General features: G+C 44.7%; 5 protein-coding genes across 9 annotated transcripts; 1 reads left to right on the top strand and 4 right to left on the bottom strand.

Annotated features, from left to right (window-relative positions):
• Window positions 1-262: 262 nt before the first annotated feature.
• LOC101066545 (monocyte to macrophage differentiation factor 2) lies at window positions 263-7,194 on the bottom strand. Its single transcript, XM_029850561.1, has 7 exons — window positions 6,211-7,194; window positions 3,763-3,844; window positions 3,489-3,649; window positions 3,144-3,218; window positions 2,963-3,064; window positions 2,656-2,725; window positions 263-2,573 (listed from the first exon to the last, which is right to left on the bottom strand). The coding sequence occupies exons 1-7, from the start codon at window positions 6,222-6,224 to the stop codon at window positions 2,370-2,372; spliced, it is 708 nt and encodes a 235-aa protein (XP_029706421.1). The 5' UTR covers window positions 6,225-7,194; the 3' UTR covers window positions 263-2,369.
• A 134-nt stretch (window positions 7,195-7,328) lies between these two features.
• Window positions 7,329-10,744, bottom strand: arpc1b (actin related protein 2/3 complex, subunit 1B). Of its 2 annotated transcripts, none has more exons than XM_003972298.3 (10): window positions 10,585-10,744; window positions 10,040-10,163; window positions 9,399-9,503; window positions 8,937-9,159; window positions 8,747-8,854; window positions 8,399-8,632; window positions 8,242-8,317; window positions 7,964-8,163; window positions 7,784-7,874; window positions 7,329-7,709 (listed from the first exon to the last, which is right to left on the bottom strand). In XM_003972298.3, exons 2-10 carry the CDS (start codon window positions 10,101-10,103, stop codon window positions 7,671-7,673), a joined length of 1,140 nt encoding a protein of 379 aa, XP_003972347.1. In that variant the 5' UTR covers window positions 10,104-10,163; window positions 10,585-10,744; the 3' UTR covers window positions 7,329-7,670. The 2 variants fall into 2 exon arrangements, with proteins under 2 accessions (XP_003972347.1, XP_011611102.1); XM_011612800.2 differs by having other exon boundaries at window positions 10,040-10,148.
• Window positions 10,745-11,579: 835 nt separating this feature from the next.
• Window positions 11,580-16,648, bottom strand: arpc1a (actin related protein 2/3 complex, subunit 1A). 4 transcript variants are annotated; one of them, XM_003972299.3, is made up of 11 exons: window positions 16,179-16,648; window positions 15,459-15,555; window positions 15,104-15,208; window positions 14,571-14,793; window positions 14,368-14,475; window positions 14,125-14,228; window positions 13,924-14,032; window positions 13,292-13,367; window positions 13,017-13,210; window positions 12,435-12,525; window positions 11,580-12,352 (listed from the first exon to the last, which is right to left on the bottom strand). In XM_003972299.3, exons 2-11 carry the CDS (start codon window positions 15,520-15,522, stop codon window positions 12,314-12,316), a joined length of 1,113 nt encoding a protein of 370 aa, XP_003972348.1. In that variant the 5' UTR covers window positions 15,523-15,555; window positions 16,179-16,648; the 3' UTR covers window positions 11,580-12,313. The 4 variants fall into 4 exon arrangements, with proteins under 4 accessions (XP_003972348.1, XP_011611105.1, XP_011611104.1 ...); XM_011612803.2 differs by having other exon boundaries at window positions 16,093-16,458; XM_011612802.2 differs by having other exon boundaries at window positions 15,459-15,552; window positions 16,093-16,458.
• Window positions 16,649-16,930: 282 nt separating this feature from the next.
• LOC105417678 (proline-rich protein 18-like) lies at window positions 16,931-19,942 on the top strand. The gene is made up of 4 exons (XM_011612806.2): window positions 16,931-17,076; window positions 17,159-17,285; window positions 17,477-17,636; window positions 17,704-19,942. Exon 4 carries the CDS (start codon window positions 18,394-18,396, stop codon window positions 19,162-19,164), a length of 771 nt encoding a protein of 256 aa, XP_011611108.2. The 5' UTR covers window positions 16,931-17,076; window positions 17,159-17,285; window positions 17,477-17,636; window positions 17,704-18,393; the 3' UTR covers window positions 19,165-19,942.
• Window positions 19,943-20,086: 144 nt separating this feature from the next.
• Window positions 20,087-26,739, bottom strand: abcg2b (ATP-binding cassette, sub-family G (WHITE), member 2b). Its single transcript, XM_029850565.1, has 15 exons — window positions 26,504-26,739; window positions 26,072-26,131; window positions 25,853-25,970; window positions 25,617-25,772; window positions 25,340-25,497; window positions 24,945-25,096; window positions 24,746-24,829; window positions 24,462-24,602; window positions 24,170-24,329; window positions 23,902-23,991; window positions 23,493-23,617; window positions 23,249-23,403; window positions 23,073-23,162; window positions 20,442-20,494; window positions 20,087-20,359 (listed from the first exon to the last, which is right to left on the bottom strand). Exons 1-15 carry the CDS (start codon window positions 26,650-26,652, stop codon window positions 20,212-20,214), a joined length of 1,839 nt encoding a protein of 612 aa, XP_029706425.1. The 5' UTR covers window positions 26,653-26,739; the 3' UTR covers window positions 20,087-20,211.
• Between the last annotated feature and the right edge of the window lie 513 nt (window positions 26,740-27,252).

Here is a 27,252-nt window from a genome sequence, read left to right as displayed (position 1 = left end):
TTTCGTACATACTATTTGGCATTAAATTGGAAAACAAATTATACGGAAGCTTTTTCTATATTGTGTTTTGAAATACATAATTTGAAACTTATCAAATAAATTCTTTCATTCCAAATACGTGTTGCACTATATGTCTTTTTATGTAATTTGTGATGTAAATGTATTATGAAAACATCACTGTTGTAATTTGACCCCCATCAGGTGCCGTCAGAACATTTTTACCGCATATTAAATTTTATAAAATGTTGACTCTGGCACAATGAGGCATGAAAACTTTTTTATTATTACAAGAGAAATAGAAAAGATAAAAGCATTGTTGGCATCATATGGGCTTACAACAGCACATGAGCACTACAGACACAATAAATGTGTTGAAACCAGGGAGGTAAAGATTAGGTTATATGTCATCATCAGTGTCATACAAGTGAGAGAGAAAAACACCAGCAGCACCGAGAACAGAGTCAGCAGCTCAACAATCACAGAGTGTCTATAACCGAGGTTTCACTGAGTTTATAAAAGTCTTTACAAATCTGGGTGGGCACGTTTGAGTTACAGAGATATAAAACACATCATCATCTCACTAAATGCTTCCTCCCAGCAGGATGCTTTTTATCTTTTTTGGGGGGGGGGGGGGGGTTGTTAAATGTGGAAAAGGTCCATGGACAACAAACAATCATAACATTTAAAATTAAAGGACGTTAGAGACACACATTAGATGATCCTTTTTGCTCCTCCAATAAACCGACACCGGCTGTGTCGGTTTATTCCATTTATGGTCGTTCTAATCTCTGGGCTGCAGGATGTGTTTGTCACATTCACTTCACAATCACAGTGTGATTCATAAATGTGTTACAGAAATAAATAAATGAATTACAGAAACAAAACATAACTGTTGCTGTGTCTCAGTTTCTACCTGATTTAAAGCTTTCTCCTGTTTGGTCACATACATTTTTATCATGATGTAAAGCTTGCACAGAACATTTGGACCGAGAGGTGAAAGCAGTTTCACGCAGCCTCGTTGGTACAGTTCAAACCAAAAAGATGCAACAATGAAACTTTTTAGGAGCTTGTCCAAACACACTGAGTGGCAAACATACACAGTTTAACACTTGACGACCTACACACACATGGTAAACATACTTAGTGTTCAAGGTACATGCGTGTATGTGTAAACATAGACTCAGCCATTTACAGGCTTTGGATTCATGGAAGTCATATAGAACAGGACACATACAAATACACACACCTGTGCACGTCGACACACCTGAGATGTCTTAATACTGAATCGGATTGTTCGACAACACTATAGCTTCGGTTTCCTTTCAAGTGTGGGATGCACGTGTTTAGCCGTGTGCTATAAGTTATGGCAGTGCGTCAGTCATCTGGCAGTGACAAATCCTCTTCGGTTTGACCGCGTAACTCTGTCTAACTGTGAATTTACTTCAGGATCATGAAGGTAACCATAAGTACGTTAGAACAAAATAAAGATGACGTCACAGATATAGTCTATAAATCAGATTACTTTCTTAAGAACAGCCTGATAAATGATAGAAACACACAGCTTAAATCTCCTAAGGTTGAAACCATAAATACCAGCACATTTTCAACATAAATAAAAATGTTGTGCAGACATGCTTGATGTAGAAATCACAGCAAAACCACTGATGGGAATTTATCTACTTTCATAAAATGTAGATTGCACAAATAATCAGAATAGCATTAATAACACTAGCACTCTGTGGAAAACAGTAAATTATTATAGTTGTTAAATAGGTATATATGTGAACTAAAACAACAAATTAATGATGAAGAGGAAGAATTGATTGAACTATACTGTATTAGACATTTGAATACTGACTCTAAATGTGCAGATTCAATAAGAGCAAAATAAAGTTGATATTTATGTCCTGGTCTTCAGAAATCTGAAATCAGAGAACTGAACCAGATTAGTTTTAAAAGCAGGCTGCCTCATTTAATGCCTGGGTTTCCCAAAGTAAATACACTGAAATGTATCTGGGTTTTTTTTTTTAAAGATGCAAACAGCATTTGTGTAGGTTGGTAGCATCTGGAACAATCCATGCATGTCGGGATGTTGATCAATGATGCAGTCAAATGTTCTCAACACTTTGTGCACAAACTGATCCAACATGGCTCCATGTTGTTTGATGGTCTAAATGGCTGTGGAGTCACTGCGGAGGAGGTGGTGGAGGATCATTTGAATGCACCATTTGTGTTTTTAATGTACAGTTTCATTTTGGCGAGATTGAGGTTTTCTTTTTTTAACGGAGGCAGCCTCGGATTTGGCAGGCACCTCACATGAAAATCATCTCAACTGCAGGTGGTCCTTGTAAGGTCATAGGTCAGCTCTGTCATCTGGAGGTCTGGACCTGACTGGGTGACTCGGCATAAAGGTACTTCCAGATGGCGTAGTAGTGTATGGCTGCTCCCATCGCCACAAACAGGTGCCAAATGGCATGAGCGAATGGAACGATGCCATCACTTTTAAAAAAGATAATCCCCAGAGAGTAGCAAGCTCCGCCAAGCAGCAGCTCACACAGCCCCGACTGTTCCGGCTGGGAAAAAGAAGATGTTTTCAATGTGTTATAGTGGGAAAATAATAAAACACCACAATCTGATGGCTAACTCGACGCTCACCATTGATAAGATGACCAGGGCAGGAAATACTCCCATCACTGTATAACAGATCAGCTCCATGAGTTTGTACCTGATGAGGAAAGAAACAATTAAGATTCACGGTGTCAACATTTCTTCGTTTTTCGGCAGATTTTTCTTTGAAAAGTCACAAAACATAAATACATTTTACTGGGGAAATACCGATACCCAGAGGCCAATAAAGGCATGTACACAAAATCAATACTGGGTCACATTTATTTATGGAAATTAATCCTTCAGTCTCTTCATTGATTAAGGTGTTCAGACTAATGCAGGTGTATAAACCCACCTCTCATGAAAGAAGAAAACATAGGTTGTTCCAAAAGAAGCCATGACCCAAACCAACCAACGCATGTGACACGCCCAGGGACCCAGTTCCCGCAAGATGAGCCTGGAAAAGCACAAAGACGAGCAAATAACTACAGACCACAAGAATAAAGCTATGTGCACACACAGGTTAATTTTAGTACCAGGGAGCATAGGAGGCAGCAATGAAGAAATAGATCACCATCCTATCACACATGTGGAAACAGTGTTCCATCGACCTAAAAAAAAAAGGAAAACGGTATCAGAAATTCCCTTTCTACACGCAGCAACAATGTGCTTCAGACCACAAAATGAATCGGGAGTGTGTGTGTGTGTGTGTGTGTGTGTAGGCTTATGTTACTTCCATTTTGAAACATTGAAAAACCCAAAGAAGTTCTGCTTCGTCTCTGCAGTAGAAAAGGGACCATCAATCAACCACATCCACCTTCTGCACGGCTACAGTCCTGTCTGTGTTGTGCTGAGGCGCATATGTGTGCGTGTTTGTGTACCGTAGATGGCTCTTCTTCCAGGAGACGGTGTGGAACAAGGTGGAGATGATGAAGAGCGAGCTGAGCCCTGCCCCGTAGACCCAGGCCGACAGGCGCTCCCACTGATCGTCTGACTGGAAGTGTAACACTGAACTGCCCAGCAGGCTGGGGATGATCCATAACTGAGGCACACAAACACACCAGCAAGCTCTTTGAGCTACACTGACTTTATATCCATATTACTCATCTTGAGGGTTCCTTAAAGTGGCCTGCGTGTGCGTCCGGGTGCATTTACCGCGTGTGTGGCGCAGTTGGCAGCATGCTCATAATTGGTGGGCTGGTATCTCTTGTTGGGAGGAACGCGGCTGTTCATAAACCTGCACACACACCACAGGACAGGGAGTCATTGTCACGTTGAGCATTTGCTGCATAAACACGCTATTTCCGTGCGTCCGCATACGTTATTTTCTTTATTTCAAAAGAGACTTTTCAGTTTTCAGGTTGGTTTTTTTGTTTGTTTTCAGTTCAACAACACCCAACGTTTGTATCAGGTTGCCGCTCATGCAATTTCACCCCCATCCTCCCCTTTTTCTTAGCAACGCTGTTGCCGTGTCTGCTGTTGCCTGGCAACAGCGCTTAACTACAGGCCGACTGAACCAGAGGTTTTCCTGGTGATCTCTTAACAACTGACATCTGCAGGTTCATCTGGGCACACGTGCGAAGACAGTCGCACATAAATTTAATTTATTCCTTTGAAGGTTTTTCGCAGAGACTCAAACGGCTGCACCAGTGATGTCAGCATCGTCATGGAAACCCCACTCCCCACTCTGGAATCTTCTGTTTTCCTTTTTTTATTTCTCCTCTCATCTCCTCGGCATCCCTCTCCACTTGTTAAACTGTGTTTCTGGTCTGCTCACTGGTGATTAAATTAGCACACAGAAAGTCACAGTTGCGTGACACACACACGCGCACACACGCACGCCCACACACACAGCCCCCATGTTGCATCTTGCAGATTTCTTAAGGGACCCATATTTATTAATGCTTCCTCTCTTCTCTTGCATGCACACAAACAACCTTCTGAGATTCAAAGGGAATTCTGCACTGATGATTAAAACACACACTGATTATGTTTTCACTTCATCTGACAGAGGTCCAACTGTCTATGGAACTGTGGACAGTGGAGGTAAACGTCCTATAGAACTTTACTGAGAGGTTTCAAACTGTGCAGCTCATACTGCTGCAAGGCTGAGTGGGGTCAGGTTCTCTATAGATACAAAGACACAGGAGACAAAACTGAGTATGTAGAAGTTGCATCAACGTCACATACATTTAGTCACCTTCGATCACCAGGTTCATCTTTAAGCAGCTGTTTTTAGATAGAAACTCATTCTGAGTTATAAATACTGACACAGAAATGCACAACCCTGCCCCAAAGAATACACACTAATAATAACATTGCTCCCTTGCGTCTGAGTGTGTGTGTGCACATGTGTATGTGTGTGCCAGGCCTGGCCAGGACATTACTGAGTGTATCAAGGTGGCCGATAATTAGCAGACAAGAGAAAAGTGCCCCAGAAGGGAGGAGAGGAGCCGAGTGGCAGAAACACCGAACTCTTCTGGTGTGACAGCAGCAGGATGGACAGACGGACGCTCATTTTCAGCTGCTGTAGTGAACCATGAAAGACCAATACCTCCGTTAAACAGGAACATTCTATTTGTTATTGCTACATCACAGCTGATTGGGTGAAAGAAAATGTATTTGCTGTGTATATGCAAGAGTTTTGAGCAAAATAAATGATTTAGAGACAGTAATATGAACTAAAAAAATGATAATATGAAGCATAAATTCAGATGTATTTTGTTAAGAGTGTATTTGAGGGTCAGACGTTTCTGTCTTCCTCCAGTAGTATTTTAAACAAACCCCCAGAATTATTGTTGCTATAATCCTATTATTTCACGTATCGATAATTGATAAAACATCTCTATTTTGAAATTACAATCTACAATCCCACTTTAAAAGCTTGAGCCAAAGCTCTTCCCCTAAATAAACGTGATAAATTGTGTTACTGATCATTAAAAATCAGTAAAGATTTTCTTTATATTAGCCTCCAAATCAATGAATCAATTGTTACAGACATGCAAACAGAGGAAATATTAATATCAGCACAAATAAGATACATAATTCACCCTCAATTTTGATAAAAGTGATAAGACAGCTGATGCACGACTGGTTGTACAATATAATATTAAAACACACGAGTTTTAAATGAATAAATGATGCCTAAAAATGATTCCACTCCCGTGTTAAATATTCTAAAACTGTTCAAGTTTTTCTGGAATACATTTGCAGGGTTTTTTTCGGTTCTTATCTCAAAACAAATTATATAATCAAGCTAAATTGAATGTGACCAGTGTTACGTGGGAGATAACGTTGGGCCCATGTTTAACGAGAGGAAGAGACAGAACGATGATGAGGAGGAGGGAAGTGACAGGTGTGTGTGTGTGTGTGTGTGTGTGTGTGTGTGTGTGTGTGTGTGTGTGCGTGTGTGTGTGTGTGTGTGTGTGTGTGTGTGCGTGTGTGTGTGTGTGTGTGTGTGATAAAGGAAAGCAGACTCTTGGGATGCAGGAATATTACATCATCATTAGATAAAATGAAACATATCGTGGCAAAACTGTGACAGCGTTTGTCGAACCGCGGTTTGAAATCTAAGAAGACGATTCACGATTTTCTTCCACCTACCTTACAAGATTCATTTACAGTGGAAATGAGCAACAGCTGACAGCAGAAAGACAGTGCGGCTTTTCCTCCAAGCTGACGCGCTGGGGTGGTCTGGGGTCTACAGCAAGTCTGCCAACATCTCCGATGCACCGGGAAGACGTCGTCGTCTTGTCCTCATCTCAAGCAGCATCCCGAGCCAGCAGCTTCTACAGGATCTAGTCCGGAAGTGGAGGCGTCGTGGACGGTGCACAGCGGTGCTGCTGATGTTGGTGTGCTCTCTCTCTCCCTCTCTCTCTCTCTCACAAATCTCATCACGACTCAGCGGGGAGGGTCGTTTTTCCACCACTCACGGCTGCCACACATCATTTTTGACAGAATGATTCACGGCCCTGGAGATCCGTGCGGAGTTCATTCCTCTGCCTGCTGTTCGGATTTCGGCCTTAAGAGGGCGCTATAGCAACGAATTTATGTGAAATAAAACGATATGAATAAATAAAAACGGATTTAAGCTTTGATATGATGGCATAATGCTCACCCAGTAAATCAGTATTGTTTAAACACGTCGCTCTATAAGACATGAGCATCAATAATGATGCCATGACAAATATTTACAGGTTTTTGGTGAAGCTGGAGAATCCGCAGAATAACCCAGTGACGTCAGAATGATGACATCAGAGATGTGGAGTGGAATACTAATACATCACTGTGAATAATTAAAATCCGCTTTTCTAGTCACATTTGCTCTCACTTGCTGTTCTGTTCATTAACAGTAGGGAGAAAAAAATCACTGTTAAAGAAAAGGTCAGTGTCAGCCTGAAATAATGATGTTTGGTATGTGATCGTGGCCGAATGGCAGAGCTGTGATCTCACAATAAAGCATGAATAGCAGATGTGGGATGCCGAAAGAAAACTGGATCTATGCTAATCATTCATGCCTTCACTTAAAAGAAAGCAATGATTTGTGTAGTTGAAATTGAAGTTCATTTGTAACACAAGAGAGCGAACGTCATCAATCATATTGCTTTGTTTAGGGAATATATAAATTAAACTGCATGAAGAACTGCAAAGCTCAACTTTTATAGTAATTGAAGCATGAATTACCTCTCTCTCATGCACACAGGTAATTATTCTCACAGACGTAAATGGTAATCATTTATTAATGGCATATTATGACCTGCATAAGCTTGGAAAAATACTGCAGCATTTCAGTCTTGATTAATTAAAACCTTTAAGCTCAGCATGATAACGCTTATCAAACTCCTTCTGTAACATTGACAGACCTGGGGTCAGGCCCTCTGAGCATCAGAGGGATTGAAAGAACTGACCTTAAGTTTGACCTCCAGCTGGAAAGTTTAGCTCATAAAAAAAACCCAAAAAAACCTGATTATAACAGGGGCAGTGAAGCTTTGGTTAATAAGGCAGAAGTTTTCTTCATATCACCGGAAGTGAAAATTCTTTGTGCACGTGATGTAATCTCCAGCTCAGACTATCTTCAGGTTCTTCATTGCAGACTCCAGAGTCTGGAAAAAAGTAGAATATTTTCAAGACTGTTCACATCAGACATGATTCCAGACAAATAAACATCAGGCTATACCTTGACATCCCAGATGCACATTCCTCCATCCATCCCAGTGGTGCAGAACTTGGTGCACTGGTTTCTTCCTCCCTGCAGCACTGATATTTGGCTGAAATGTTTGCACCAATGATCAAACAGTGATGAGAACAGTGTCATTTCTGTCAAAGGTTCCAAACCTGCATCCTGATCCCTCATTACCTGATGCTGTTCTTGTGCAGGGTGTTCAGATCCTTGTCGGTGGACTGGGTCTCTGAGGCCCGACGGTCCAGATTCTGGAAGCGTTCCCTGGCGCTGATGCCCTTCTGGGCCGCCTGCTTAGGGACGTCCAACTTGCCCCCGAAGGTCAGGCTGGATTTTGTGCCGTCATACACAAACAGCAGTGGGAAACAGTCATGGCCCTGCAGGAATGTGGAGGAAATAATGATTTACTGGCTGAGGAAGAGTCAAGAGAAACATCCCTCAAGTCGAATACTCACAGCTGCCACTAAGCTGTTCTCGGTGATGAAGGTGACACACAGCAGGGGGAGCGTCTCTGAGCTCAAACTGGTCACCCTGTAGATTCACATCAATGGTTAGAGAGGTCACACGCCCACACCCTCCCCCACAGAGGTATGCTGCCCCACCCTCCCTTACGTGCTGTTCTTGCCTCCTTCTGCGACAGACACGGTGGAGTCGTGGGAGGTCCAGGCCAGGCGGTTGCCGGACTGTGAGAAGCACACGCTATGGACCCACCCACCGCCTCCACCTGCAGCCTGACCTGCTGCAGAGCCTCCGGACTCAAACAGCATCTCCCCGAAAGGCATCTTACTGCCCCAAGAGGTGGGGCCGGGCTTCTCTTCCACCTCTTTAATGTAGGCTGAGAAGACCCTGTTCAGGTCAGGATGAGAGATAGGCGAGTTTAACTCAGGTTTTATGGTCATATTAGCAGTTTTAGGTCACTTTTGGGATCAAAATCTGAGTCGGAGTCTGATTCACAAATACCTGCACTTGAAATCGCAGGATCCAGCAGCTAGAAGGACATTGTTGGGATGCCAGTCCAGACTGAGGATGGTGGAGCGGATGGGCTTCTTGATGTGCTTACACACCCACCTATCAGACACAAAAACAAATGGATGCTCCATGAAAACATGACTAACAAGACTAGCAGTTTTTGTGCATTCGAGACGCTCACCAGTCATTTTCTTGCTCGAAGTAACAGATGGAGATGAGACGAGAGCCGCTGCCCACAGCAAACTTGTTCTCTTGTGGCGACCATTTGACGCAGCGAGCAGCTCGGTTGATCCTGAGGATGACCAGGGTGGGCTTCCACGCGCCCTCTTTCAGGGTCCACACGTAGGCATTGCGGTCTGCTCCGCAGGTGACGATGCGGTTACTGTCAGGAGCCCAGTCGACACCTGTTAAGATAAAAGTAGTTCATATCAGCTGATTCATTATTTGCATTTGCCTTTGAAGACAAGGCTGCTAATACCATGGTAGAGTTTTTGGCACAACTTGAGCATTTTTGTGTTATGCTAAGCTATGCTAATGTAGCCAAAAGTTGGCTCAACCATCAATCCATTGAAATATTTCCATCAGTTATGATATTGAACATATATTTGCAATATCATGAGCAGAACCAAGAGCAGCAGCGTACCTGTCACCTGCCCATTGTGCTCCTTCAGTTCATGGATCTTGCTCCATTTGCTCCCCTCTTGCTTGTAGATGTGAACCTCGTGGTTATTGGGACACAGCGCCACCTCTGAAACAGGACAACACATTCAGAGCCATAACACAACAGGAGAACTGGGAAGTTTATTATTAGAGGTAATTAACAGAGGAAGTGGAAATGATGGCCATGTGGAGCAGCTGAGTGCTTCACAAGAGCACAGAAACATAATGTGCGTGCACAAGAGCTGCCTGCAGGCAGCACACACACTCAAACTACCACCACTGTGACCTTCCTTCCTTCAGTGTACAAAACTCTGCACATTTTAGTCAGCAGATGACTCAGAAGTCTTGTTTGTCTTACAGCAGCAGTTCTGCAGCTCCAGTGTGCTTTTTTTTTTAAGTTGTGTGAAACCTCTGTGCGACATCAGGACTCAACCACAAACGTCGCCATTTCCTGGGCCTCTCAGAAGGGACGTCGCTCTTACAGGAAACAGGAAATACCTTCTCTCACCTGAGAGCCAATCACAGGCCTTAGACTGTTACACCATTTGTTCTCTAGGGGTTCTGGATAGAGCAAGATGTTCCGTGAGTGACCGAGAGCTGAGATGGTTCAAAGCACAGACTTACGGGTACGATCTTTATTCCAGGCATGGCAGCTAATGGGTTCCAGCAGGAAGCTGTGGTACGCCATGACCAATCAGACGTGAGAACCGGACCAGGAAGTGACTTGAGGAACCTGGTAGAAAAAAAACTGTCAAATCGAGAAAAGGAGAAGTTATAATGGAAAAAAAAACACAAAAGAAAACCTCTGGTATGCAGCCATATCATGCCCCCCCTTTTTGTTTTGACGTGATAAAACACACATCGGCTGCATTTACCCATCTGTCATCTTATCTCTCCAAGGCTTTAATGAAACCCAGACTTTCAGAGGAATGAGAAGAATGATAGCGGGCACACACACCCTCAAAACCTTTAGAAAGCACAGGAAGCAGAATCACAGACTTTTATTCTATAGTCCCTAAATTTACTGTTGAGAGTAGCTGACTAGTTGCCTGTTGCCACCGTCAAACCCCCCACCCCCTCCCTGAAAATGCATTCCAGTTTTTCTGTCTGCATTACACACAAGTCAAAGCAAACTCAGTCAACTGGTAAATGTTTTCTTGGCTACTTACCCTGAGGGATGAACGGGTGAGACGCCGCAGAGAGGCGGGGAGACAAAAGAGAGAGGGGGGGTGAAAGTGGCAGATCAAATAAAAGATGAGGGTGCTCAGCTCGCGGACTCTGGCCAGTCAACACGAACGCCAACGACAGAGTGAGCTCAGGAAGAGTGGAGCTGAGCTGAAGAGAGGGAGGAGAGGTCAGAGGGGGAAGTGGAGGAGGGTGCAGCAAAAGGGGGGGGAGACACACACACACAGGAAGTGTGTGTGTGTGCAGAGGCAGAGAGGATCATGGGTGTAACGCTGGTGTGAGTGAATGTTCAATAGTTGGAGGGAGGGGAGTTTTGCTTCTGTTGACGCCGGTAGAGTGGGAGGAGCCTGAAGGGCATGAAAGGAGGAAGTGGAGGATGAGTGGAGCAGAAAAAAGGAAAAAAGGGGTGGGACATACTCCTGAATAAAGAGGAACAGGGGAAAGGGGGAGGGAAGAAATATCTGCTGCAGGAATGGGTGAGGCCAGGAGACAAGAAGCCTCACGAGCAAAATGATGTTTCCAGAGTTCCTCAATACCTTTTGCAGACTTTTTCCAAATGTTTGTTGTATTTAGCAGTTGAGAACCTTAAAATCCTTAAATATCTCTCAATTCTGTCATTTTTGGCCACTTTTTTAAAAGTTCTAACATACTGGCATAGTTTAGAAGGCTGTGATAGATGCAGTTCATGTGCTACAATCATGAAATAAGCTAAGATGCTTTATTACTAATGTCATAACCATTTTTCTCTCTCTGCTTTAACTCAACACAAACTGATAAACATTTCAATTCAAGTTTCTATATGTCAAACAATCAGGTGGTGGAACAATTGCAGAACTCAAGAGTGTCTGTAGTGCCTGATTTTATTAAGATTACAGGATCTCAGAAAAATAGGCCTTCATGAACAGAACTTCGTACTCGAACCTACGTTTAAACCAAAAGTGGGCTTCAAAAAATAAAAAAGAGAGAAGAGTCAGGTCACTTGTGTATTGTAAATGTATTTTATCTTTATTTTCATGTCTATCTTATGATCACTTACATAGAAATCCTCCATCTTTGTAGTTTTAGTGTAGTGGCTACAGAGCCGCGTGCCGAAACAGCCGCTTTCTCTACCGTCAGGTTCCTATCAGCCGTCCACAGCCAGCGAGCAACATGAGCTCGGAATATCAACGTTAGCCTGGCTCTGGAAGCCCGGGAACACCCGCAACCCAAGACATCCTCTTGGTCGGCTAAACCTTGTTATTCGGAGATCAGGTCGAGGGTAATCTGTGGTGAAGCGCGGTCTGAGTTTTGGATAAAACGCACCGTTTAGTGATCAAACTTTTGGTACAGGAGGTTAGAGTACATAAAAACACACTTTTCACGTCACGTTTTTTTAATACGCGTCAGAGAACCTTTCCACTTTGACACCTGGTTAACCTTCATTTAAAAACAAAAACAAAATAAATCAACAGTGATGTCACACGTCAGCCTGTGTTTATATGTATGCGTGTGTGTGTGGTGTGTGTGTTATTGTGTTTGCACATACCCACAAGAGTGTGTCATGGTCTGATCAGTGCTTTAGCAGACACTCAATAAGGTGGTCAGTTATGTGTGTTACTGGCTGTGTCGCAGGAGAGGGTGAGGTGGAAGGGAGGGGGGTTGGGGGAGGTCAAAGGTCAGGGCGTGGTTAAATAGTGAGGCCGCGGCGTCTCTTCATTCAGTCACAAGATTCCTTCACATGATGCGGAGACCCTGGATAGAAGCTTCTAGACTCTGAGGAGGTAAAAACACCGTCATGAGAGCCGGGACGTGCGTGCGGGGCAGCAAGGACAGGTGAGCAGGTGTGTGTTTGTACCTTGAAGTCCCAGATGGTCATCGCTCCATCGATGCCCGTGGTGCAGAACTTACGACAATCCCTTTTGTCCCCCTCATAGATAGACACTTGGCTGAGAAAAGAGACAAAGTTTTAGACAGATAAATGGAGGGACAGAAACAGAGTCAAGAGAGGACGTGGGGAGGTGACTGGGGATAGAATCCAATGACAGAGTTGTTTCTGATGAAAGTGCCAGTGTTTGCCTCCATAGCCGACCATCACGTGTCTTGGGGGAAAAAAATCTAATTTTGCGTGATCACATTGAGCACAACGGTTCAGTCAAGGTCCGATCTGCAGTTTTCCTTCCTTCTGGTCCACCACAGTCCTATAAACAGTCAGACAACCATCAGCTTTGAGCGGGTGGATCTCAGTGATCATGACAGAGAGCAGGGAATCCAGTCAGCTGTCTGTATCACACCACCCTCTGATGGTAAAGCTGTTAGCGAGCTCCAGGTCGCCTGCGTCGCGCCGCTATGACGCAGCAGCACTTATGCTATATACACTACTTAATATCCTCATTAAAAGCCATAAATAAGACATGTGGGGGCATCAAAGCTGACGTACGTGATGCTATTCTGGTGCAGTGTGTCCAGCGCAGTGTTGCGGTCCTCGGTGGTGGCGCGCTTGTCCATGTTCCTGAAGCGCTCCATGGCAGAGATGTTCCTCTGAATACTCTGCTTGGGGAGGTCGAGTTTTGACACGAAGGTCAGCGTTCCGCCGTCATCACAACGGAAAAGCATGGGGCAACAGTCGTGGCCCTGAAGATGCATTTAGCAGGTTAAAAATGCCACGGTTTCACTTTGCAGTCGCGCAGGTACGTGAACGTGTTTTATACTCACTGCGGCTACTACGCTGTTCTCTGAAACGAAAATGACACTGAGGAGTGGGAGAAACTCCGTCTTCAGCTGTGAGGGACTAAACACAGACGCACAAATTAGCAAAACTATTAAGAAATTAAACACCAGAGCCCAGCTGCAGTTTTCCTGACAAAACACGTCTCAGTGGCTGGGAAACTCAAGCCCCGCTCTGTTTCTGACCCGACTGGTTTCTCAGCTTTTTGCTCATCTTACTTACATCTTAGAAACCAGCACTGTGTGGAGCAAACAGTGAAAATACACATAAACCTGCAGTAGAAGACACAACACCACCTTGATTTGGTGCATTCTACAGCTCGATCTGGCACAATATCACAAGACCAAGTCCCCCCAGCAGGGGGTCAGGCTCAAGACCTCTCCACCCCCTCTCATTCAACAGCACTGGGTGCTAGATTCTCAGGAGAGGCTGTTTTTCATGCACACTAAAGATTAGATTTATTCTGTCCTATAGTGCAGCTCCCTGGTGGAGTTTTCCCCATTTAAAATTCCTCTATGATCCTATTTACTGGTATTTTCTACATTTTGAGCTGGTAAAAAAGATGAATGAACCCAAGGAAAGAAGCCAGACAAAGCAAATTCTACATCATGTATTTTACCTGGCAGTCTTAGAGCTGTCCACCACAGTAACAGTGCTGTCGTGACTGACCCAGGCCAGGCGATTACCAGAGGCTGAGAAAGAGACTGAATGGACCCAGCCCCCTCCACCTGATATACACAAAGAATAGAAAAAGGGCAGCCTGGGTAAATCTCACTCCAGGACACCATTTTTAATCAGATATGAAGGCATAGATACAAACCCGCTCCTCCAAATTCTGCAAGAACAGCCCCAAATGGCATCTTGCTGCCCCAGGGTGTGGGACCTGGTTTCTCTTCCACCTCCTTAATGTAGGCTGAGAACACCCTGGAGGCCAGAGAGGGACGAGCGGGGAGAAAACAGAGGAGGGGAGGGGAGGACATTAGCTGTTTATTCTGCTCACTTCTTTGATTACTGCCTTGGTCACTGTGAGGTTTGGGTTCATTAGTAAAGGTGCAATTCTGACCTGCATTTGAAGTCACAGGATCCAGCGGCCAGCAGAATATTATTAGGGTGCCAGTCCAGACTGAGGATGGTGGAGCGGACAGGCTTCTTGATGTGCTTGCTCACCCACCTGAGATTTGACACGGAGGACGGGGGAAAATATTTATCAGGAAATCAGTGAGAAACGAAGACGCCCTGGTTCACCGGGCAGACAAAGACCCCCACCAGTCGTTCTCCGACTCAAAGTAGCAGACAGAAATGAGGCGAGCGCCGCTGCCAACCGCGAACTTGTTCTCCAGCGGAGACCACTTGACAAAGGTGGCAGCTCGGTTGATCCTGAGGATGACCAGTGTGGGCTTCCACACCCCCTCCTTCTGCGACCATACGTAGGCATTACGGTCGGCTCCGCATGTCACTATACGGTCACTTTTAGGAGCCCAGTCAATACCTACAGAATGATGAGATAATGTGCTTAAAAGGCCGGTAAAGAAGTCACTCACGACACAACCAAGATACCAAAGGAACAACTTAGGTGTAAAATAGGTTACTCCATTGGGATTACGTTTTAATCAATGCGTACATTATTTTTAATGCAATTAACACATGTAGAGTCCTGCTAATACTGTACCTGGTGGGAGAAAGGGCAAACGATAAGGAAATAACCAAAAAGTGAATTAGTACAAGCTTGAAGCACCACGGGAATAATCAGCAGTTACTGTGGGAGATTTAGCCCACAGCCCTGAGTAAAGATTACACACCTGTTATGTGTCCATTGTGCTCTTTCAGCTCATGGGTCTTTAGCCACTGGTTGCCACTCTTCTTGTAGATATGAACTTCGTGGTTATTGGGACTGATGGCAATTTCTGGAGGAAAAGAAAAGAGTTCCTCAAGATGGGAATGCAGATGTACCAACAGGCTTGACCTGCGTGAGCTTCCTGTCAAATCCTGAGAGGACTACTCTTTTAAAAAAAAAAAAAAACACACATTCTTAAAGCAAGTAGCTAAACAAGCTTAAACGACTCGGACACACGAGAGATGTCAGTTTAAATGGAGGCAGAAGAGTGGTTTAATGCCCGATGTGGCAGCAGAATGAGGAGAGGAGCCGAGCCTTACGTGTCCGATCGCGATTCCACGCGTGGCAGGTGATGGGTTCCAGCAGAAACTGATGAAGGGACATCTTGCCTGGGTGTGGTCTTGAAGTGGAACTCTGCTAAGTTGCACACAGCAAAAACAAAAGTTGGGTCACTAGCGACGAGCCGATCTGAGCTAACAGCTGAACTCACGACCGGCTTTAAAACTCTACTGATAACAACGTCGAAAGAGCTGTGTCGCCCAAATGGGAGTCACGTACACGCTCACTCCGGTGCGCACATTTGTATTTATCCTAAATGTAAAGGTTAAAATTGTAATAACGTAAACGGATTCAATTCATCTAGTCGAACTATTCAAGATTCATCATCAATATGACCAAGCTAGCGCAAGTCTTCATTCCAGAGCAGCCTCATCATCTGCTAATGCAATTAAATACATTTTACGAAGTGAAATATCGCCACTAAATTAGTATCATTTGTTTCAGGCGAACCAATCGCAAACACTCCCAATGAACGAGCAGGTAAATTTAATAGCTAGCTGACGCTAACTGGCCACCGGCGTCGAACAGGCCTGCGAGGTAGTTTGGTCATTTTGAGAGTTATATGAATATGTCGGCACACAGGCGTTTTAAAAACGGCCTCCTCGTTCTACAAACCTCTGTTTTCCCCGATTGGAGGCGTCTGTGCTCACGATGGTGACACCACTAGCCATACAGTCCGCTAGCGCTTTTTGCTAACTTACCTCGTCAGTCCGGTTCTCCGAGTGTTCACCCTCGTTAGCCGGCAAGCTTAGTCACGCTATGGGGGAAAGGTTAGCTCTGGAATGGACTTGAATTCGCGGACTCTGGTCAGTCAACACGAATTCGTCCAGGAATGTAGAGGGGGTGTCAAGATGGCAAGAAGGATATGACCGGGAGCATCTGGCAGCTAACTCGGCAGTAAAACCCGCGGATGTCTGGCTGACAGCTAGCTTAGCATCATCGCGCTAGCAACAACGCTCCACTGTAAAATCCCACTATACCGAAGTCTTCCTATGACGCCAAAGGGCTCCTCTAGTGGTTCAAATAGAAACATCCAAAGTGAACCAACCGGTTGCAAACACTACCACCTAGCGCACAAGTTGTCCCAAAACGCCATATAGATTAACCATATAATTTGAATGAACAAAGATAAGAGGTGGAAACGTTACATCGAAGCAAAGCTGCGTTTTAGCGCACACAATGAGAAATTCCCACGGTCCGTGAAAGCCACAAATGATGTGTTCTTGAAGGCACCACATTTAAAGACAGATCCGATCATTCTGAAAGTGGATTTCCACAAAATGACAATAATTTTCTGCTAGACTACTGCAATAAAGAGAAGTAAACTGTTTTCTAAAAATTACCTCCAAATGCTCTTTTCTAAATTTTAAAGACCATCTTTCTGTTGAATTGTGGGTAAATGGCTCTTTAACCAGTGAGAGGGGGTTTAAATTAGTGGCAGCCAAGCAGCTGGGAAGCCTGCAGGTGAACACTGGCCGCTGAAAGCACCGATCCCGTCTCTTTCTCTTGTTTTCTGTGGTTGCTCATCAAACAGGTCAATGGACTCATTGTCAAAAGTGGATGAGCCATTTCCTACACCTCCACCATACTTCTTACCAGGTAAAATATGGCCTACATGTAAAAATCCAGGTTTGTCTTTGGAAAAAAGGTGGCTGGATCAAAGTGGTCTTTGTTTTTAAAGAGAGCCGCAATGGACAAGAAGTGAGAGTCTACCATATCCACTCGCCTTTCAGTCCCTCCACCACCTCCTCCGTCCTTCTCCTCTCTTGGAGCTGCTTGCGCCACTCAAACCCAACTGCCCCTACAAGGTATGCTGTTTTCCCTCTGCCTGCAGTTTAAACACACCAACAGGGCCTGTAAGTCACAATTTCTGGAAAAGGAGGAAAGAAAAAGCCTTCCAAAACTCAACTGTAGAATTTAGCTTTTTTCCCCCTTTCTATTTTTACTAGGAGCCATAATTGAACGAACATTTATACCTCTCATCACCTCATTTCTTTAGGTTCCACCATGCGGCCAAAGCTTGTGAGTTATGAAACACGGCTGCATCGCAATCCAGGTTTGACGACTTGTCCTTCCTGTCGGACTCAAGTCACAAGTCTGGTCACATACAAAGTTGGTCTTTATGCCTGGTTCATGTGTTTTGTCTTTGTGTTTTGTGGGTGAGTAGAATCCTGTTTGAAAGTTTGTCAGTTTTAAACCGGGTCAAAGAAAGTCTCTTTGTTTCAGATTGCTGCTGGGATGTTGCCTGATTCCATTCTTCGTAAACTTTTTCAAAGATGCCTATCACACTTGCCCTCGCTGTCAACGTGTCCTCCACATACACAGGAAAACATGCTGCGAATGACAAATGTTCCAACAATATTTATTCTACCATTTTCAGTTGACAAAGTTTAGAGTAAACTGTTTTGTTTAGGTCTAAATTATTGTTTCTTTTTCTTATGATGGATGTGGATGTTTTTTAAACTGCCTTTTAATTGTGTGGCTTAATGTATAGAGCAAAATATGAAATAAATGCTTTCCGGAAGTGTTTTGTCACTTTCTGTGTCTTTGAGTACAGCAGAAAATAGAAAAAGGGTTTAAAAGGTGATTTTTCTTTTAAACCTAAATGTGGAAGAAAATATAGCAAATGGAGTGTCAAGGTCAGACGTTTAGCACACAGGTATTCCCCTCTAATTTCCCCTGGATTAAGTCTACATGTGGACCTGCACAGTAAATGTGAGCCATGTTCATGACCAGAGGATTAGTTTATTTTAGGTCTCTGATCTTCAGTCGTGAGCATGTGAGCTATAGGAGAAGCATGGCCGTGCTCCACCCTCCTCGAGCACAGGGATAAGACGTCCCACTCCAGCATGCCTGAAGATGCAGCAGGACCTCCTCCTCTCCGTGCAGACCTAAACTCCTGTCTTTGTGGCCACAATGCCGTTCATCCCGCCGGTGTCGATTGCCCGCTCCGTGTCTGGACTCTCCGGGAAGGAGAGACATATCAGCAACAGTCCTACAGCTCCACCAGCCAAGACAAGTGTCCAAAGAGATGACAAAGGCAGCACAGTCAAAGAGCGTCTGACGTCCAACCTCAAGCAGCTGAGTAGGAAAAGCCAACCCAGGACATTTCTCCCAGCCACCAAAGAGGCGCCACGAGCAGAAGTCCGCGCAAAGAGAAGAGACACACTGTCGGAAGGTTTCCCTGCGTCCAGCTCGGGGAAGTCCCTCTCAAAGCCTGCTCGGCTCAAAAAGGGCTCAACACAGGAGAAGACCAGGGATGGACGCGAGGAGCAGGTCCGGTTCACTCTAACGCTCACACCTGAGGCTGTCCTGCTGCTGCAGCGCAGGAACAGCGAGAGGCGCCAGCGGTCGGCTTCCAGGAACACAGGAAACGGAGGAGGCGTCTCTGTAGGCGCTTTAGACACCAGACGGAGGAGGGACAACACCTCCAAACGGCTCCACACAGCAACGCAGAGACAACCGCTCACTCCAAACACTGGAACCAATACTGACGCTGGACTGGGAGACATCACCTCCTTCATGAAAATCTCCCTCCTGAACGAGCAGCACAAGTACGATGATGTGGAGTACGAGGAGGAGCAGGACGGTGGCGTGGATGAACGCGTGGTGCTCAAATGCACGGAGTGGCTGCGGGGGCTTGAAAACACACCAGTGACTGTGGGAAACGGTCTGCATGCAGTGTGAAAGACAACTCATGGACACCCGGAACCAAACCGCTGTGTTCTTATTTCAGGGATGCCAGACATGCTGGTGTCACTGGTATTGCAATAGTGGTTCCGAATGACTGAAAACATCTGATGATCACAAACCTGGAGACTAACCACTGACACAGAGGACAATGAGACACAGTTATTCTGTTTCTCAACTAGCTGGAATCACCCAGGCGTCTAAATGACCCGAATAAAATCACCTTGTATATTGATGTGAAGTGCAAAACCCAATTAAGAGCCTTTATTTCTGAAAACGTTTTTTTGAGGCCTCAATTTTGCTGCACTTAAATATTAATGTCAGAAAATATTGTGAAGAAAGATGTTCTATGAGAGCTGTGAGTTAGCTGGATTATGTTGATAATGCGTAGCGATAATGTATAGAAATAGTGAGAGGATAGAGAAGGAGGCTCAAACAGGTTTGTGCCACCTCTGTGAGTGGACCTGCATGTTATGGAAAAGCCAACAAAGAGGTGACGGTTCGTTGCTGGTCGTGCAAATGCTCCAATGAATTTGCAATTCAGTTGCTAGTATTGCACTTCATATGTATAAAGATAATTAAATATTGTTGCAGAGGCTGCGCATTTTTAAAAGAAGACCACATATTATACAAAAATATGATAATTCTTTCACCGCTTCTGTGAGGCATTAACTAATAAAATGGAGCAGCTTTATTCATGGGCTGTTATTGTCGTATCTCTGGCTGTAAGAGGCTTTTTGAGGATTTAAATGTTGGCTCGGCTGCAGCGTAGAGCCTCGTGCACAGGCCTCGTGCGATTAGCTGCAGCTTATCCACCTGGCAGTCAAATGTTAGAACATGTGTGTTTGTTTGTGACGGTGTGATTAAATCGATACACCCAAGTGTACTGAACAAAAGACGTAGCTTAAGGGGGCTTTGGTGCTGGTCCTAATAGTAATATTAGGAGTAAATAAATAATAATGAATTATAAATAATGTCAGTAGAACATTTCAGGGAGAGGTTAATTTGAGGATGCTGCAAAGTGCATTTGTTGACGGAGGGGCATCATTTCCAGCGGTTGATTTGTCGCAGCTGGACGTAGGACAAGGCCATGCAGACCAACATGATTCCCAGCAGAGCCACCGGGTTCTGCCAGAAGCCCCACACAGAGTAGTCGATGCCCTGTATTTCCAGGAGTTGCTCCCCTGGGACTCTGCAGTGAGATGGCACACACTCAGAGAGAGTGAGGGTTGTTGTTGGTGAAAAAGAGTGTTTGGTGGTTATTTAGCACTCACGTGGTGGTGTCGCTTTGGAAGACCTGACCAGAGAGCTCGTTGATAAAAACAGCCTGCAGAGAGATGGAGAGACTGAGACTGTGCTGAAAGACTCTGACTAACACACACACACACACAGCTAAATACGGCTGCTGTGCCTTACATTGAGTCCAAGGTAGTTTTCTCTGTCAACTGGACTGGGTTTCTTCTCTTGAAGACGTTTCGCCTTCTATCCAGAAGGCTTCTTCAGTTCTGAAATCGCTTGGGAGAGAGCTTGAAAATATATAGCCCCTGTGGACCATTTGCATGCTAATGATCCGGGTGGTCACCTGAGAGTCGTTAGCAGGGTCGTTGGTCGGGTCGTTCACCTAGTTTCTGTTGAGGTGTCTCCCCTTTGTCTGCTGGGTCACATGGTGATGAGTCACTGGGTCTCCTGGAATGGTGTGAATGTTTGTTTTGCTGTTGGAAGGAGTGGAGGACTGCATTGTATGTGGGTGATAGGAAGTGCCTCAGGCCACCACCTCTGTTCAAGGATGGTTTCTCCAATTTAACATGGATAGCTTCCTTAACCCCCCTTTCAAACCAGCGGTCTTCTCTGGCCAGTATCCTTACTTGGCTGTCCTCGAAGGAGTGCCCACTCTCCTTTAAGTGTAAGTGGACTGCTGAATCCTGACCCGAAGAGGTGGCACGTCTGTGTTGTGCCATTCTTCTGTGGAGAGGTTGTTTGGTTTCCCCAATGTACAGTTCCTTGCATTCCTCCTGGCACTGTACAGCATAGACAACATTACTTTGTTTGGGTCTTGGTGTCTTGTCCTTTGGGTGTACTAACCTCTGTCTGAGAGTGTTGCTGGGTTTGAAATGAACCGGTATGTCGTGTTTCTGGAGGATCCTCCTAAACTTCTCCGAGACTCCAGACAGGTAGGGGATGGAAACGCTGCGACGTTTGTTTCTCTCCTCCTCTCCTTCGCTGAGGTCTCGCTTTCTTGAGGTCCTGGTGAAGGCCCAGTCTGGGTAGCCACATGTTTTGAGAGCTGTCTTAATGTGGTCCTGTTCCTTCTTTCTGCCTTGGGATGTGGTGGGTATTTCTCTGGCCCGGTGTTGGAGGGTTCTGATCACTCCCAACTTGTGTTCCAGTGGATGGTGAGAGTCAAACTGGAGGTACTGGTCAGTATGTGTAGGTTTTCTGTAGACTTCGATGGTGAGATTTCTGTCCTCAGTGATCTTGACCGCGCAGTCCAGAAAGGCCAGACTGTTTCCTTTTACATCTTCCCGGGTGAATTTTACATGTTCGTCTGTTTCGTTGAGGTGATCGGAGAAAGCTTCCAATTCTTGTGTTTGAATTTTGACCCAGGTGTCATCAACATACCTGAACCAGTGGCTTGGCGCAGTTCCTGTGAAGGATGTCAGGGCCTGGGATTCCACCTTCTCCATGTATAGGTTGGCAACTATAGGGGATACTGGTGAGCCCATGGCACAGCCATGTTTCTGCCTGTAGAAGCCTTCTCTGTACTGGAAATAAGTGGTGTTCAAACACAGGTCCAGCATGGTGCAGATTTGGGCCGGTGTTAAGGTGGTTCTTTCTGTAAGGTTCTTGTCCAATAGAAGGTGCTTGTGGATGGTGTCTATGGCGCTGGCGGTGGGGATGCACGTGAAGAGTGACGTGACATCATAAGATACCATAGTCTCTTCTGGAAGTAGTGTGAGTCCAACGACTTTTTGAGCAAAGTCTTGGGAGTTTTTGATGTGGTGTGGGGTCTTGCCAACCATGGGAGACAAGATGGAGGCCAAGTATTTGGAAATGTTGTAGGTTACAGAATTGATACTGCTTACTATGGGTCTGAGAGGGGTCCCTGGTTTGTGGATCTTGGGCAATCCATAAATGCAAGGGATGGTTTCTCCTGGATATAGACGGTAGTATTGTGGTCTGTCAATGGCTTTATCCTTTTCCAGCTTCTGTAGTAAGTCTACCACCTTCTTCTTGTATGAGCTGGTGGGGTCCCGCTTGAGTTTCTCATATGTGGCGGTATCTGTCAGGAGACTGAGTATCTTGGTGTCATAGTCAGTGGTATTAAGTACGACCGTGCACCTACCTTTGTCAGCTGGTAAGATGGTGATGTTCTTGTCCTTGGCTAAGGATGCAATGGCCCTTCTTTCCTCATTCGTGATATTGGAGGTGGGAGGTTTTGCACTCGCAAGAGCGGCTGTTACCTTGAGTCTGATCTGTTCTGCTTCTGCTTCCGGGAGTTTGTTGTTTCTGATGGCAGTCTCAGTGGCTGTGATGAGTTCGACAGTCGGTACCTCTTCAGGGGTGACTGAAAAATTCAAACCTTTGGACAGCACTTCCTCCTCGGTTTGTGTGAGCTCCCTGTCTGATAGGTTTTTTTACCCATTTCTCCCGTTGTGAGTCAGACAGGGATGTGTCATGGTTGGAGAAAGGGTTGGTTCCGCTGGGGTTGTGTTTTGCCAGTAGGGTGGTGAATTTTCGGATCTGACGTTCCTTGGTCCTGGTGTGTTGGTTGTACTGAGTCCTGGAAACGAGTTTGGCTATTTCTTCCATTACTTCAGAAGGGAGCAGTAGGTGTAGTTCCTCCCTTCTTTCGTCTAACTTAGCTTCCAGGGTGTTTATGGTAAAGTGGATTTGTCTGATCTTACATTGAGTCCATATCTGAAGATGCTGATCCATTTCACCCAGGAGAGCCAGCTCAGCATGGAATTGAGATTGACAAGGTAACCGCCAAACACCTTCAAGGATGAGAATTAGTGATCCTGTGAACAGATCCTGGGTGTTGTGACACCCAAACTCAGTGATATGTGTCCTGATGTCTCACCATCATGAAGACAAAAGGTAGAGCGATGAGCACGTTGGCCATGGCAAACGAAGACACGCTCGCCGACACCAGGAAGGCCAGGCTCACGCCCGCCAGGCTGACCAGAGACATGGTGAGGGCGAAGCACATGAATGCCTCAAAGGTCGGCTTCAACCCTGGGAGAGGAAGTCAGGATGATCAAACAAAGCCAGACCTTGTTTTTTTTATCATGTGCGTGACAGGAAGGCCACTTCTGCCATAATACCCATCATGAAATACGCGATGGCCGAAAACAAGAAGATGGGGATGATGCGGTTGGGGAGGAGGTCAGCAAAAATCTTGGACAGGAAGTAGACAGATGTGCGGTAATAACCGCTGGAGTTCTCATGGCTTTAACGCACAAAGACAAAGACACAGAAACACAAGCTTAAAGCACAAGATGGTGAAGGTTTAAAAGCTTTTTTTGAAACCAATCCTAATATTATATATATATAAAGAAGTGATATTTTATATTTTCTATTGCCTACGGTTACTTTAACTCCCCCCTACATGCATTAATGTGTCCCCTCTGTTGTAAATATGCAGGAACTGCAGAATCATCCCTGCCTGACTAGTTTTAAAAAGATAAAGCTAAATCCTGCCATTCATGTAATTTTTTTTTATCTTGCACTCACACAAAGATTGCCCTCTCGTTGATAAAAAGCTCCACAGCAGAGAGGTTCCCAAACACCATATTGATGATAAGGAAGAAGAAGGCTCCACTCCTGTTGCAGCAATAGAGAGAATGTTGTGGTTATCTATTTACCACATGTGATGTCAGGGAGACCTTCACATCATCTTGACAGTTGTGATTTCCTGCACATTTTAACATCCATCAAGCATCCATTTTTCACAATGCACTGAGCTTCGGGCAGTTACAGCAGCAGGTTCTGTGTTCTGTACCTGTTCTGAATACCCTCCACCAGTGTTAAGGGGATCTGGTAATAAATGAGTCCCACCAGGACAGCAAAGAAGATGTTGAGAGCCAGCTGGGCGTAAGAGGTTTGAGGGTTCCTCAGAATGTTCTTTACTGTCCTGCCACACACCACACGCAACTGCCGCACACACGTACACAGACACACACATCATGAGAAACAGAGGGCAGAAGGGTTGGCTGACATGATCGGTTATCATTATTAACAGCTGAGATTTGCCTAGTGGAGAGCATCTGCATGAGTTTGCTGACCTGGTAAAAAAAAGGTGGTGGGATAATCAGCCACCTCGTCAGGACCTTTGATCTTGTCAGCGGAGCTCTGGCTCACATGTTCCAACTCCTGAAGGACATTCTGACACAGGTGGGACTGGCGATATGTATTTGCTAAGGAGCTGTTATCTGCTGAGGAAAAAGGGAGGCTCTTGTGCATCATGTTAGAGATAAGGACACAATAAAAACATGTCCTTGAAAAGCATGAAATTGACCTGGAACGGAGCTGACTGATTTGTTTCGAGATAACTTTTACAATGGCAGCTTTATAATACCAGTAATGTATGTTGATTTGGTTTCTCCATTTGTGATGTCCATGAAAAAATCAGCTGGGTTGTCAAAGGATTCAATGTGGTAGCCTGTAAAAAAACACGTTAACAAATGTTGCTATGCCGCAGCCGCCCAACAGGGGGTGTATCAAGAAATGCTGAGCTCTGATAGTATTAATCTATTCACAGTTTATGATGAACATACCCATATTTGTAAAGTAATCCAGTGTATAGGCTGCTGCGCCCGCGTACACCACTTCCCCCTTGTGCATCAGAGTCAGGTGGTCACACCGCTTGAAGATCGAGTAGCGCGGTTGGTGGATGGAGAAGATTACAGTTTTACCTGTCCTGGACAACCTGGACATGCATAAGGGCGTCAGCATCTATATTCCCATGAGACGCATTAGCAACAGTTGGTAAGACGACTGCTAATATCTGGGGCGTCAATAATGATGTGATATAAAGATAATGTTAATTAATGCTTGCAGGAAGAGTGGCGATACACGCTATGTGACCACACACGGTCAGCTACACTTTCTGCCTCAAATGTCATCTGTATTTCTCATGTATGGGCTGCCTGAAGGAGCAGGAAATACGCACTTGTGCAGTAGCTGGATGATGCAGTTGGCAGTGTTGGAATCCAGTCCAGTGGTGGGTTCATCCAGAAAGAGCAGAGACGGAGATGTAATCAGCTCCATCCCGATGCTGCAGCGCTTCCTTTCCCCTCCTGAAACACCACGCAGGAACTCGGTTCCTATCTGCCCCCGACACAAACAGGAAAATCACCCCGCTGCTGAGTTTACAACAGGATTTAATGCACTGAGTCATTACAAGAAGCGTCTTTGTTCTGGGTAAAGTTAGAGCTCCAGCTGCCTACCTTTGTATCTGCACAGTCTGTCAGTCCCAGGTCTCGTATAATTTCATTTACTCTGCTGTTTTTATCCTCAGTGGAGTGATACTTAGGATTAAGACGCAGGTTGGCGCTGAAGAGAAGGTTTTCTCTGACAGACAGGGTTCCCATCAGGATGTCATCCTGGAATAATAATACAGATGAAGGCACCAGGTAAACAGAAAAACATCACAATATTGTGTTGTTTTGTTTTCAATGTGTACCTGGACGACGTAGGCGGAGCTGAGCCTGAGCTCCGATGTAACCACTCTGCCATCCACCAAAACTAGTCCTTGCTTCAATCCAACGGGGTTTTTCCTGCCTGCAATCACATCCAGGAGCCTGACAGGTAGAGAACAAAAATAATGTTCATGCAAATATTATATGTGCATATAACATAGCATTGTGCTATAAATGATTATTATTAACATCGTTCTCCTTACGAAGTTTTGCCACTTCCTGTTGGACCCATGATGGCATTCATCCCCGGTCTCATGATGCCACTGTCAAGTAATGAATGCAATAAAATACATGATAAGAAACACTAAATTCAGTCTGGTTCTGACAATGTAGCATATCACAGAATTATAGCCAAGATAAACATTTTTTATGTTACATTTGTGTGTTATAACAGCAAGTCACCAGAATAGTTGTAAAAATCCCGATTCACTTGAATGGGTGATCATAACATATCATTGATAGAAAATCTTAAGCATAATGTTTAGTCAGGCATTATAATGTCTTTCCAAAACAACAGCAGAAATATGGGAATCCCAAAGAATCCCAAGGAAATGTTGTCTGTTACCGGTAATTGCTAAAGTTTCCTATACACAACACACATCTCATTATGCGCAAACCCACAGGATATATCTTACCTCACGTCTTTAAGGATGTATTTTTCCGGACCATGCTTTCGGCAGAGTTTACGCTCCTGAACACAGTAGTGCAAATTGCTGAATGTGACGGAGGGCCCCTTGTTATTGACATTCATTTCTAAATCTTTAGTCAGTTCGTTTGAATCCATTTTCCAGAGACAACACGGCGAGGAGACTGACGGGAAGTGGAGTCTGAGAAAAGAGAAAGGGGGAGATAAACGAAAAGACAGAGGCAGATTGTAAATAATGTTATGAAAAAAAAAACCCAACCAACCTTTGCACTCAGGAGGCAATAACCTTCCAGCCTGTCATAGGTTATGCAATATGAGTTTACATACAGAGCTATTTATATAGCACGTTATCCAACCATGAACTTGTCATTGTCTGTTTTACAGCATCCAGATTTATAAAGGTGTGTCATTATGTGGATGAGTCAAATACAGTGCGATTACCCTTTCAGTATAAGTAAAGAATACATGCGTCGTTTAAAAATTACAACATTACTTCCTTTTTTTTTTTAAAAAGCACGCAAATGACAATTAAACAAAATCTAACCTTAATTGTGATTTTGGTTTTTTATTTTGCTTGAGCATTACTAATAGCTTTGAGGAACTCCATGAAGTTTAAATCATTAGAATATAGTAAAAGCTCAGCAGCACAGAGGGAAGCAGATATTGAGGCGATATCTCGGACGCCCCCTGTCGGGGTTTCGGAGTCGTGCTGACATGCGTGGAATTGTTTTTCACCAT

Source organism: Takifugu rubripes, chromosome 17, assembly GCF_901000725.2.
Source record: "Takifugu rubripes chromosome 17, fTakRub1.2, whole genome shotgun sequence".
Classification (NCBI taxonomy): Eukaryota; Metazoa; Chordata; class Actinopteri; order Tetraodontiformes; family Tetraodontidae; genus Takifugu; species Takifugu rubripes.
Note: the sequence above shows the minus strand (reverse complement) of the source record. Positions and strands in the feature narration are given on the sequence as shown.

Bases quoted from the DNA above. Each gene is read 5' to 3' on its own strand.
- LOC101066545 (XM_029850561.1), bottom strand. The intron at 3,065-3,143 runs GTACTAAAATTA...GTGCTTTTCCAG, and splicing joins GCTGCCTCCTATGCTCCCTG to GCTCATCTTGCGGGAACTGG. The intron at 2,574-2,655 runs GTGAGCGTCGAG...TCTTTTTCCCAG, and splicing joins CCCTGGTCATCTTATCAATG to CCGGAACAGTCGGGGCTGTG.
- arpc1b (XM_003972298.3), bottom strand. From the start codon at position 10,103: ATGGCGTACCACAGCTTCCTGCTGGAACCCATTAGCTGCCATGCCTGG. The intron at 8,633-8,746 runs GTATTTGTGAAT...TGACCTGAACAG, and splicing joins TCCTGCGATTTCAAGTGCAG to GGTCTTCTCAGCCTACATTA. The intron at 7,875-7,963 runs GTAATGAGGGAT...CAAACATTTCAG, and splicing joins CTGCACAAGAACAGCATCAG to CCAAATATCAGTGCTGCAGG.
- arpc1a (XM_003972299.3), bottom strand. From the start codon at position 15,522: ATGTCCCTTCATCAGTTTCTGCTGGAACCCATCACCTGCCACGCGTGG. The intron at 14,229-14,367 runs GTCAGAATTGCA...TCTGGCCTCCAG, and splicing joins TCCTGTGACTTCAAATGCAG to GGTGTTCTCAGCCTACATTA. The intron at 13,211-13,291 runs GTGAGTATAAAA...ATGCATCTTCAG, and splicing joins AGAACAGCGTAGTAGCCGCA to GGCCACGACTGTTGCCCCAT.
- LOC105417678 (XM_011612806.2), top strand. From the start codon at position 18,394: ATGCCGTTCATCCCGCCGGTGTCGATTGCCCGCTCCGTGTCTGGACTC.
- abcg2b (XM_029850565.1), bottom strand. From the start codon at position 26,652: ATGGATTCAAACGAACTGACTAAAGATTTAGAAATGAATGTCAATAAC. The intron at 25,773-25,852 runs GTACACATTGAA...TTATTATTCCAG, and splicing joins GCTCCGCCTACGTCGTCCAG to GATGACATCCTGATGGGAAC. The intron at 23,404-23,492 runs GTATTATGGCAG...TTCCTCTCCCAG, and splicing joins CATCGCGTATTTCATGATGG to GGTTGAAGCCGACCTTTGAG.